The following is a 12,851-nucleotide window of genomic DNA, read 5'->3' as shown; positions in this document are numbered from 1 at the left end:
ATATGATTTCCTAGCAGTCCATATGGGTTTAGAACTAAATGTATCTTCTGGCTTGACTCATTGATTTTACATGCAAATATATTACTTCATAATAGCTGATCTGATGAGCAACTGATATGGTTGCTCCTATCATGACCTAAAAATGCTTCAAGATCTAAATACTAAGGTATTAGGATCTTCTTCTTACACATGCTTCAAGAAAGGTGGTGTGATGTGCCCAAGAAAATGAATAATGCAAAATGCACTGTTTAGTGAATGCTTTCAATCACTCAGCTAGAGAGAAGATTGTGTGGTTTGGGAGGTTGTTTTGCTAAGCTAGAGATGAGAAATAAGTCCTTTAAAATTTTAAATGGTGAGATACAGGCTGGGGGATGAACGGATTGACAGCAGCCATGTGGAGAAGGACTTGGGGGTTCTGGTAGATGAAAAACTGGACATGAGCCAGCAATGTGCGCTCATAGACCAGAAAGCCAACTGTATCCTGGGCTGCATCAGAAGCAGCATGGCCAGCAGGTCAAGGGAGGTGATTCCACTCGTCTACTCTGCTCTGGTGAGATCCCACCTGCAGTATACTGCATCCAGCTCTGGAGCCCTCAGCACAGAAAAGACATAGACCTGCTGGAGCAAGTCCAGGGCCACAAAAAAGATCAGAGTGATGAAGCACCTCTCCTATGAGGAGAGGCTGTTTAGCGTGAAGAAGAGAAGGCTCTGGGGAGACTTTATTGTGCCCTTTCAGTACTTAAAAGGGGCTTATAAGAAAGATGGGGACAGAGTTTTTAGTAGGACTTGTAGCCATAGGAGAAGGCGTAATGGTTTTAAACTAAAAGTGAGATTCAGACTCAGGAATATAAGGAAGAAATCTTTTACAATGAGGGTGGTAGAACATTGGAACAGGTTGCCCAGAGAGGTGGTGGATGCCCCATCCCTGGAAACATTCAAGGCCAGGTTGGATGAGGCTCTGAGCAACCTGATCTGGTTGGAGATGTCCCTACTTCTTGTGGGGCGGGTTGGATTGGATGGCTTTTAAAGGTCCCTTCCAATCCAAACTATTCTGTGATTCGGTATTCTTTGCTATGGGATAAACCCTACTTCAGCTTCCTTGATTCTGCTTTCAAAGGCAGTGTATGGGTGGTAGACAGAGATCACTGTGTCACAATATGGAGTTTCATACCAGTTGTCTCCCTGCATGTTAATTCCCTGGAAAAGTGTTAGATGAAGGGCATAGGATGAGTGATGTCAAAGATGTGCAGCCTGGGTTCTTGTAAACACAGTTGGCTGATAGAGCCCTAGACACCCTTTCAGGCATCATTATGTCGCTTTGCCCCTGAGATCCAGACTTATTTTTCAAGGAAGATTTGAAAAAAAAAAAAAACATTTCAGAGCACATGTGATAGCCTTTCCATATAGTTTTAAAGGTGACTGCAGCACTTTCCCATCTGTCCCCTCCGTTGATGATGCAGCATATATGGTCTTCAGGCAGATGGTTCCATATAAGGCAGCCATACAAATGGGGAAAATACCTACTTTAATTAGGTGCCCAGTCTTGTCTCCTGTGAAATCCATGTCAGAATTCTCTATGAGTTTCATGGGAGCAGGTTCTGATGCTGATAATAGCTCCCTTTGATGGGATGCATTACTACCCCATTGTCCAGCTTGCAAACAGATGTGCTTCCATGCTTCATGCGAGAGAGGTGAATTAGAAATGCTGTCACATTCCCATTCCAGAATGGTTGCCAACATTTTTTTTTTCCAAGTTATGACTGTCTTTTGGGAAAGGGAAATTAAAGACAGCTTTTGCTATGGGCCCTGTCTGGTTTTACAACAGGTAGGCAGTCAGATAAGGATGTGCCATAGGAATCAGATATTATAGATGTAGATTGTTAATGTTGCTATACACGTTTGCTTTGTACAATAACTCACAGTCGTTACTCGTTTTAGAAACAGCTTTCTTGTTTCTTACAGAGAAGCAAACTTAGATTACGATTCTAAATGCTAATACACAGAATGAATGTGATTTAATGAAATAAAGTGAATTTATATGTAGATTGTGATATTAGTATTTAATTATGTACCCATCATAACACTGATGAAGCAAGCTGCTAAATATTGGTGCACTGAAGTGAGAACTTATTCTTAAAGAGCAGATATATTTTAATTTCTTTCCTCTTTCCTAATCTCCTTAAATAGCAGGATAGATTATGTACTGTTTACCAATATAACCTGTATTCCTTCACACTGTATTCTGAATAAGGTTTCCATTGTAGCAGCTGAAGCTCATAGGAAGCTATGCTTCTCTTTTGGTAAAACACTATGAAAACAGACCTGTCTCTATGCTATGTTTTATCAGGCCAAATTAAGTTTTAGATTTTTTTATTATTATTATTTTAATGCAAATTAATAGTAGTATGTTGTGTTGTGTTTTTTTTTTGTTTTTTTTTTTTTTTAATCTTCCCTTTTCTGTTATTTTTTTCAGGCTATGGAAACCCCGAAATATGAGCTAGTTATAGAAGCTAAGGATATGGGTGGTCGTGATGTGGGACTAACTGGCACAGCTACTGCCACTATTCTGATCGATGACAAAAATGACCATCCACCAGAATTTACCAAGAAGGAGGTAAGAGTGTGCTGCCTATGTTGTACAAAATGGTGCGTGTAATTGTAATTAACTTGTTTCTATATATAAAAATGTCCCTTAGTGGAAGAATACACTTAAAGACATCTTTTTAGCAAAATGTGACAAACTTTCCTGGAGTTGCTCTTTTCTTCTTTTACATTACTAAATTTGTATGCATAATTTCAAAAAATGCAAACCTGCGCAAGAGGGTAATAGCTCCACAGCAATGTTTCTTGTTTCAGGCAAAGCATCTACCGAATTTCTCTTCTCTCCCCTACATTTATTATTAGTCTGATTTTTTTTTTCTTTTCTCTGTTATCTGGAGAGAATTAGAGAGTGTCAAAAGTTTTACCTAACAACAGCTGGTCTGGATTTCGCTGTAAAAGTTTCCTGAGGCTCTGCAGATTTTAAGGAATATTCCCAAAAGATGAGAAGTAAGCATGAGGGGTGCTAATTTTAAGGTAATTTTAGAAGAATAAAAGAAAAGCTTATTGCTATAGAAATCTTGGTTTTCTCCTTAAGGTATGTTTTTACCTTTTAAATTTTTTTTCTGACCTAATTTTAGCGGTTTGATAACAAATTATTTTGAAACAAATTACTGCAATTTTACTTGAATAATTATTTATTTTGTAAATGCAAACTGGATAACCAGATTAAAAAAGGATGAAGGTTTCTAAAAAAGGAAAAAGAAATAAGAAACAACAACAATTTTGCCAACAGGAATATTATTTTTTCACTAATCAGTAGCAATAGCTATAATTTCTTAAAATGCTTTAGCAAGAGCATTTCAGTCACCTAAAAAGTGCCATGGAGAGCCCAATCCAAATCTTTCAAGTTGGTGATAACCAACTTTGATCAAACTGTTAATTCCCTTAGAATTATCCTTTAGATCGAGCTTTTAATGATCTGAATGCTATTTCCTGACAGTCAATACTTAAAATGTATTTAAAACATTGTAATTTTTAGCCCTGTGGAACGTAACAATGTAAAAGAACAACTCCGTGTATTTAAAAATAGGAAGTAATTCTATTAATATTGGTAGCAATTCCTGTCATTCAGAGTCCTACCTACTCGAATTTTCAAACTTTGAGATTTCTTCTTTTGAAGAAATCTTTCTATATATTTTTCAATAGAATTCTTTTGAAGTAATCTTTCTATAACAATACATCCTGTTTGACTTATTAGTTTTGTAATTTGGGCATGTTAAAAAATTTGGGTGCCTACTTAGGTCCAAGTGCGTTGTTAGTGTCTATTTCTGTGGAAATTCAGAAACGTTTATAAATTCAGTTCAGTCAGTGATAGTAAAAGGTACTCTGTGCTCTTGAAAGTCTGGTGGTTTCAGGTTAGAAGTACAATAGCAGGTGTGAAGAGACAGCATTATGTAGCTTTCTTTGGAAAGTCCGGTCTTAAAGTGTTTTCTTGCACTTTGTGACATCCAATTTTTCCCGTAGAGACATCTCTTTTTTTTTTTTTTTTTTAATACATTGTGACACGGTTTTGAACCTTTCACTGTTTAGAGATGCTAATGACCTCAGAAATCTTCCCTTTGCCTTGCTAAGTGATATTCTTATTCCGTGAATAAGGCAGGAAAAATCAGTCTTTAGACGTGTGGTGTCAGGTCCCTTCAGAAACATATGCTCTATTTAAAATAAGCAGCGCAAGAGGAGATAGAGTGATTATTAATAAAGCTAATGCCACTTGATTTGGCTTCCTGCTTAAAGTTCTTAGGTATTGTGTTTAAATGCCAGTCACGTACCCCATGCTGCAGTGCTGGTGATTTGAAGACGACCTGAAGGAAAAGGACATATCCTACAAGGTAACTTTTAAAGGAGAAAGCGCCAATTCAGTAAATCTGAAGGTTTGATTTCAGAGTGCTGCTGCGTTTATTTACTTGGAGATTGGCTGCTTTAGGATTGGATTGTTATGGTATTGACATGTTTTCCTGGCTGTCTACCTTCTCTTTAACTTTTTCTGATGTGTTTTTCCTTTTTATAAAACAAATGCTTATTTAGTAGCCTGTGTTTTCTTCTGACAGTGTAATTTCTACCTAAAATAGTTCTGTCTTTATTTGTCATATGCTGTTGATGTAGCTCAATTAAGCCAAATTTTCAGTGCATTCTCTTCATCTGTAAGCATGAGGGCCAAATTCATTCCTGATCTGGCACGGTGAAAGCCAATGAAGTTATGAGAGCTGGATTTGTGCAAAAGTCTGGATGTTTTCTAAGTACAACACAGAATACTCCTGACTATACACTAAATGGTGTTTTGTAGAATGTAGAATGCATTGTTATTGATATTGCAATCACATATATGTATATTAAGATAATATTAACACCAAGACAGAAGTTTAATGATTTTTTCATAGCTTTCTCCAAAGTTGAAAATGTCTGTATTTCGATATATTTCTCTTTCCAAGAAGTCTTATATGTGTCAACAGATATTTCTTTGATTCCTCAGTGCAAGGCAATCTCAACCATGCGTGAGCATGTTTCTGTCCATTGAAGATGAGTTTTATTTTTTGACACTTGACCAATATCTTCCTCTTTTTTCCTCAAGAAACAAGTTTAGGGATCTACCCCTAAGCAATGATGCAGTTTTATGTACTCCTATTTACTGTATTTCTTGGGGGTCAGGTCCTTAGACACCTACTCAAAATGCTCATTAACAGGCTTTATTTGATGTTTTCAGAAAGGTCTAAATGCTCTTGTGTTGCTGTACACAGTTTTGCCATAGCCTCCACTGGGTTTGTGTAGATCTTGCTGGAAGAAGGGATACTGGCCTCAAGAATCTTTTCTTCCATCTGCTATTTTTTTTTCCCTTGCATACCACAATCATGCCATTCTGATGCAGTTGTGGCCTTTGTGCTTAGGGAAAAATTCATTGATGGTGTGTCAGGGCATAGTCACATAAAAAGCCGAGCAACCTGGCTGCGATCCAGCACGGCACTTCCGTTAACTTCAGAGGAATAGTCTAAAACCTAGGGGTTATAACTATGTGTCAGGTATTTTAATGGGTTAATGTATGAGATACCACTTTGTGGGATTCAGCCTAGCTAATTACTGCCTTACTACCCCATCACTCTACACACCTCCAAAATATCTGCCTTGTTCTAATTTACGTATATGCTTACACTTACTGTTCTTAATAGGTTCTGAACAGTGCAGAAATCCATTCAAATGTGCGAACAGTACCCTGTTCCCTCCAGGGGTTTAAATAATTTCATCTTTGGTGCCTAAAAGAGCAATATTTTAAGAGCTCCTCCAAAAATCCCAGGTGAAGTAACAAGGTCTGCCTTTTCAAAGGTCACAATGGCTGGGATATTGTGCCAGATTTAAATTATAGAGAATGAAAATAGAAATACTTGTAAAGTTAGTGGCCTCTTTTTCAGGAAGGTTTTTAAAATTTACAGCCCTATTTCTATAATATGAAAGAGTTTTAAAATTAATTTTGTGGATTGTTACTGAATACAGCATGTATTTTTGATCACAAAAAGCAATTTGGCATTTCCTTTCTAGCAAGTTAAGGCCTTAGGCTCAACTTTTGTTCAGCAGCAAGGGATTCCTTACGTGAAAGTAAGAAATGAAGCAAAGCAAGGAGCAGGAAATGATCATTCTGGAAAGTCTGATACTTGGTTTGTGTACTGTAGGACACAAACTGTGTGGGAATGAGTTAAACTGAGTGAACGCTAATGCTGCTGAGTATTGTTTTTATACCTAGCACATGAAGAAAAATATTCCTGTGTCACTTTAACAACTGGTGACAGACCACTGCAGTGTTTTACGCCTGAAAAACACTGATTTTAGTCTATAGTTCATGTCACTGTGTTTGGAGTGTGATGAAAAATTAGCTCTGCAGCATCTGCTGGAAGCCACAGCTGGCAAGTACTTCTCTTGTACCTGTTCCTGTAGGCACGGTTCTGCCCAGATCCTTTCCTAAGACCCAGTGGCAGAAAAAAACATTGTTTCAACATGACAAGGAATGGATTTGACCCCTTCCTGTCTGTTCTTCCTCTTTCAAAAAAATAGTCCAACAAATTCTACTTCTGGTCTTATACCATTCCTGAATGCAGAGTATATCCTCAAAAATGGGATTCCGCTGAGTATATTTGCCTCCCTCTTCTGGCTTCTGTCCTGATTTTTTTAACTTATCGATTCCCAAGGAAGAAATTTGCATTTCTGCTCTTTAGTAATACATTATTTTTCCTTAATACTGGATATATTGTCTTTCCTTAGTAAATACTATCAGCACTTAAGAGAAGAATGCAATTATGTGGCTTAAGGGGATGATTTTTCTTCAGTCCTCCTAGTTCTCGCATCTGTCCTTCACCACAGATTTGGGACAGCAGCACATCCCTAGTCATACGTTGAAAAGCAGTGGGACTTGTCAGAGTGCTCTCACTTGCACATAAAAAAAAAAAGACAGACTTCATTTGGCCAGGGAACAGTCTCATTCTTGAGACAATTCCTCTTTCTGCCACTTTCATCCTAACCTTCGATTTAATCAATTTCTGGGATAAAGCAATATAAAGTAGAAAGAATTCTGTCACATCAAGGAGAGTAATATTTGGAAATATATATTTTTCCTAGTTTAGATTTTTTGAATATATTAATTTTACAGTTGAATAAAGAAGCTTGCCTCCTGTGAACAGAGTAGAATTTGTGTAATTTGACAAAACAGCACCACAGTGAAATTTGAGATTTACTAGTGCTGTGAGTATTAAATGAAAAATATTATTTGCTCACATTTTGAATATCTATGATAAATGGTTTATAAAAAAGTAATAAATGACTAATATGTGCTTTAATAAATGATTCATCAATTCCTATGGAGACCTGTAACTGAATAGGTTGCTTGTCACCATGATTTATGAAGACTTCCAACACTGTCTTCTGATTCAGTTGTGCTACCCACTGGGGTAAAACAGCCCCTGGAGTACAATACGTACCTCCATCTGCTCATGGTTCAAAGAAGATATGAGACTTTCAGAGCACCATCCGGAGAGATTTATTGTTCAGCTCAGGCTGTTGAGAAACACGCTTGTAGCTTCGAGAGTCCCTGTCTTGATTCTTGGTATTGGCTAAATCATATTGAGGACCAGATACTGAGCTAAAAATACTTTTAAGGTTCCTCCTGGCTCTCTTTTCTACACTTCTTTTACAAAACTTTCTCTCTCGGACACGATATTGTTATTTTCCATGCTAGGCATACCTTACTGACAGAGACCAGACCTGTCCATTCAGTCTGCGCATTTAAAACCAACAAATCTCACTTCTGCTGCTTCTGTGATCTGAAACTCAACCTAGTCCTTCTTATCTTGTCTTACAGGGAAAATTTTGCCCTTTGGGACTCCTAATTAATCTTATTCCTTTTTCTGTAGGTCTTGCCAGCGAGCTAGACCCTACCTTTGGACAGTAATGATTTTGTTAATGGTAGATGCGTCCCTGCAACACCATCCTCTAGATCCTTACATCTGGTTTGGAGAAATCCCTAGTGAGGACCATAGTTGTGTGCAAAACTGAGCAAAAGAGTGCTGTCCTTTGACTAAGATACGGTTCAGGAGCATGGCCAGGGTACCAGCCCTCTTTCATTTTCCTGTTGGGAGGGAAGTTAGTGTGTAAGCCAGACTAGGAGGAGCTGCCAGCCTGGCTCAGTAAGCTGGTGACAACAAGCCCAGTTGGCTTTTTCCCTTTTCACGTACCATTCTCTCACGCTGAATGTTGGAAGGCCAGATGACTGAGCTCTGAGCTCCTTGAGCAGCAATAATCAAATCTGAACAGGTGAGGAGAAGCCATTGCCAGGCTAATAGTTAAGGAAGAGAGCTGTACTATGACCTAAATACTGTGGGAACCAGTCTTACATCCCGGCAGCCTGTTCACATTGGAGTGAGTACTGCTTTTTCACAAGAAATAGTTTTGTGGAATGGATAAAACCATCTGAGCAAAATCACATGAACGAAATGCATATTGGAATTTTCATTTGGCTCCCATTTTTGGACTGTGAGACAATTTATATGCAGAGAAAGCAGAATTCATACAGAAACTCAGCAGAGCAGGACAAAGTCTACAGCTGTTAGTAAACTTTGGCATAAAGAACAGCTTCGTGATGGCTAGGGTTTATCCGAGATGAGCTCTTCAACCATCCTTGTCTTTTCTAGAGCTGTAAATACAGCTAGCAAGGCTCCTGAAGCATATACCCCTCTAAACTATATAAATATTTGCACTGACCTTTTACCTTAGTTTTACTTCCAAATCATACTCTTGTAGTGGTTCACTAACGAAGTTGACGTATCTGAAGCTCCAGGTGCCCAAAATCCTCCTTGAAAACACATGAAAGGCATATTTTTTACATGTGAAAGGCAGAATTCAAAGATAATTTATCTAGTCATGGAAAACAGAGGAAACGGGATCAAGGCAGGATTACTGTTCCTATGTCATCCCTGTAAGATATCTGTCTCACTTGTTCTTAAAACATCCAGAGATCAAAAAAGCAAAAGGCTCCTCAGTCTGTTCCTGAATAAATCTTAACACTGAAAATTCTTGCATAGCCTGATCTGAATTTCCTTTGCTAGAACTTAAAATATTATATCTTCGGTTATCCGTATAGATACGGAGGACAGATTATGCCCTTAGTATCTTTTTTCTTATTCTTGTTTAATCAGGACCATGCATGAAGACAACAACTTTGTAACTCAGGATATATTGTCCATTTCTTAAAATAAATAACTCTTGCATTAAACTTGTGATACTCATGTTGTTTTTTTTTTTCCCACCAATATTAACCTAGCAGGTTTGATGAAAATAGAAGAGTTCAAGTTGTCTCATTTCTGACTTGTGTTCTGACACCTAGGCAGCTTAGGAATTTAAGTATCTAAATAACACAGACATCAGACATTTTTCTCTGAAATAATTTTAGATGTCAAAGATAAAAACCAAGAGATTATTTGACTTAAAAAATAAGTATAAAGACATCTAATTCCCACTGGAATTTAAAAAGCTGGATTTAGGAGCATAGATTGCTTTGACTCTGAGTGCAGATATAATAACAAATGTCTGCCTATCTTCTAGACCTAACCACTTTCAAATAACGTGGAAAAATGCCTGTGATCAGGAAGAATGATTGTTCATATTTGAGTTGTGTGGTGGTACCAAGCTAAGGACACCTGCAAAACTTACTTAAATGATTTGGCTATCCGGGTAATGAAATTACCTTTTTACTATTTTTTTCTTCTTCTTCTTCAATATTGTGTGTCAATTTTTATCAGAATTAGCTGGTTTGAGGTTTCTTATATGATGAGAAATGCTCAGCACCACTCAGGATTGAATTACCAATGACCTTAAAAACAAACACTCTGCTGTCGCATTACAAGTAAGACTGGAATAATTGTAGAGAGAGAAACAAAAACAAACACACTCATTCTGTGCACTGACTGAAATAGAGGACTGTTCAGCAAAAACCAGTTTGGAAGACCTGTATTTCCTGTACTCATCCAGATTCATACTGTGTGCATCATAATTTGTATTCATGTGGCTTTCAGCAAGCTATCTGCATAACCAGTGTAAGCACTTTGTTCAAGAACTTTTGCAAAATATGTTTAACACAGAGTCCATCCACTTATCACATAATTAGAGCTGGATGCACTGCAGAGCAGTAGGCAGCAGACTTCTACATTTATCTTTGCTTGTGAGGGGTGAGTTCATCGCTTTGTTTCTCTCCACCAAGGTCATGAAATACATGAAGTTGTCTATTTAATCTCCAGATAAACACATTTTGGTGGTACATAAAACAACAGAGTGCCTGCTTTATAATCTGAAAGCAGCTGGGAAACACTTGTATAAGTGCAGGAAAGGTTCAATGAATAGAAATGATCATTCAAGCAGTGGGAAATTGGGGAGGAACACAAAGGCACTTCACTGCTTCTCCAGATCTGATTTTTTCCCAGAATTCTTGCTCTCCAAGTCAGCTCACATAGTAAACTTGTATTTTTGCCAGTCCTTTTCTTTTCTCTTTTCTCATTTTCTTGTTTCTTTCTGCACTTTATTCAGTTTCCTTGATTTGTTATGATCAGCTGGTCTGAGCAGCCCTCATGGAAACTTCTGTGTGAGTCCTTGCTTTTTGCAACCCTTTGGTTCCGCTTGGAAGGTCAGCGGCAACTCAGTGGTAATAACAGCAATTCTCACTACAGCTGGTAAACTCTCACCACAAAACCATTCCAATGCTGACTATCCTCTGAAGGCTTCTTCCATCTGCTTCTGCTAACAGCAAATATCCAAACACTGTGAGCAACAAAAAAAAAAGCCATAAACCCACAATTTATTGCTGTGTTCTACAAGAAGTGAAGGTTAATATGTTTCCCCAATGTGGTCTGTGAAGTGTGAACTTTACCGTAGATATTAAAGTCTGAATTGCAAAGCAAACAGTAGCAGTAAGAGTTTTGACTACATCTTGCACAAATACGTTTGGGTAAGTAACCAGATAGTAGAAATTAAAGAGGAAGGAAAGCTTGAACCAAGGCTCTTGAGAGAAGCACAAGCTAAACAAAGATAATATAACGTCTCCAGACCCAGTCTTGGACCACTTATTCAGGGAAGCTGTATAAACATAATTATTAGCAGTGCATTGCTAGGAATGGCCATGTGATTTTTTTCCAGTTAAACGTTTTCTCTGTAGCTGGAATTTTTGCAGGTTCCTTCAAATCAAATTAGGATGGTTTTCTGAAGATTTCAATTTTAACATAAATTTTAAAATTGGAGTCTTTTGACTGAGAATTTTTTTTTCCCCCTCTGAATGTGCAGCTGGAGTAGTCCATGGAAATTTCCTTTCATTTCACTCTTCTCCAAGAGTGGTTTATGGCATGTTGTCCCTTGTTAACTGTCCAAGGAGCTCCGCCTTCAACCCTGAGTGCAGACTGGTGACACCCAGACTTCAAAGAAACTTCACACAATTATTGCCAGATCAAGCTAAGGAAAAAAAAATGGATCAATCTCTTTTCCTAAATTAACTTTTGAGTTCTGTATCAGGAGACCTCATTTGCCTATGTAACATCTAATTGACTGAAGTCCTGTTCTGCATGGAAACACTGCGGTTTCCATACACAGTATTCATTGCAGAGTGGCTTCTAAATCATCATGATCTCACTCAGCCTAGACCGTATGTAAATTGGTGGGCAGGTAGTGGGGAAGAGGTGGCCAGGTATTACCTTTGTGGTGCAGCCAGCAAAATTTTTCTGTGGTTTGAAGGGACTTTAATTTTATGTATATAAAGCATTACTGTTCCTCACATGTGGAATGCGGCATCTTAACAGAAATACCAAGAACTCTAAATCTCCTTGTCTGACACAGCACAGCTGATTTGAGGAGTAAAAAATAGCAGAATTGTTAGATGTGTAGCAAAATATCACTCTAATCCCATGAGTTAAGAAACCCACACTGTTAATATGCCTCTAGCATCTGTAGGAGTTCTATTTTAAAAGTAGGATTAAACAAGATAACACACTATAGATCTTAACATATTCAATTTGCACCAGACAAAACCCTATTTAATAGCAATTACACAATATGTGTGAGCTGGTATCGTAGTTGCAGTTTATATGAGCAGAAGGGATTTATAAAGCTGAAGCATATTTGTACAAAAATAATAGTTATAGGACTGCTTAGGTTATTCCACTGGAGTGGAATGAGTTTTGTCATCAGTTTATCAATTTCTTCACTGACAAGTGAGATTTTAGGATTTTTGTCAGCAACACTAAAACTTATTTGGCTACTAGAAAATTTGCTAACCATCTGTGCATACGAATCAAAATGTCAGGATTATTTAGACAAAATATCTTTTTTGCTTCTGCTCTGAAACATTAAAATAGTGAACCGATAAAAATCAACATGCTAAAAGGAGAAGTACATTTATTCAAGTAAAATTGTTAGTAAGTGCCTATGAAAGAGACTCATTTGGAAAGCAATAAAATTCTATAGGGCTGATCATCTCTTGAACTTACTGGAATGAAAAAGGTGTTGATACATTTAAGAAAAAAAAAAACAGATTAAGGTATTCATACAGAACTCTCTGCAGTTATAGTCTCAGTTGAGGAAAATGGTTCAGGAGCGTAATTTATTCATATCCTTGTACTTTCTACTTTGGCTTGTTTCCAGGACTTGTTTGCCTTAGAGTTCCAGATGCTTGTTTGCTTAAAGGGTAGCCCTTTCTCTAGTGGCTGTCTAACAGTCACTTAGTATTTATTTGTTTT

The 12,851-nt window shown here is 37.6% G+C and overlaps 1 protein-coding gene across 2 annotated transcripts in view; it reads left to right on the top strand.

Annotated features, from left to right (window-relative positions):
* Nucleotides 1-12,851, top strand: part of CDH13 (cadherin 13) — a 476,767-nt gene that overhangs the window by 380,781 nt on the left and 83,135 nt on the right. For both annotated transcript variants that reach the window (XM_086757908.1, XM_086757907.1), the window contains exon 8: nt 2,474-2,614. In XM_086757908.1, the coding sequence (XP_086614034.1) occupies nt 2,474-2,614 (141 nt within the window). The remainder of the gene's footprint in view (nt 1-2,473; nt 2,615-12,851) is intronic.

The sequence above is a fragment of the Chlamydotis macqueenii genome, chromosome 13, assembly GCF_036417535.1.
Source record: "Chlamydotis macqueenii isolate bChlMac1 chromosome 13, bChlMac1.mat, whole genome shotgun sequence".
Taxonomy (NCBI): domain Eukaryota; kingdom Metazoa; phylum Chordata; class Aves; order Otidiformes; family Otididae; genus Chlamydotis; species Chlamydotis macqueenii.
The sequence above is the reverse complement of the archived record's forward strand: the minus strand, read 5'-3'. Positions and strand labels throughout refer to the sequence as shown.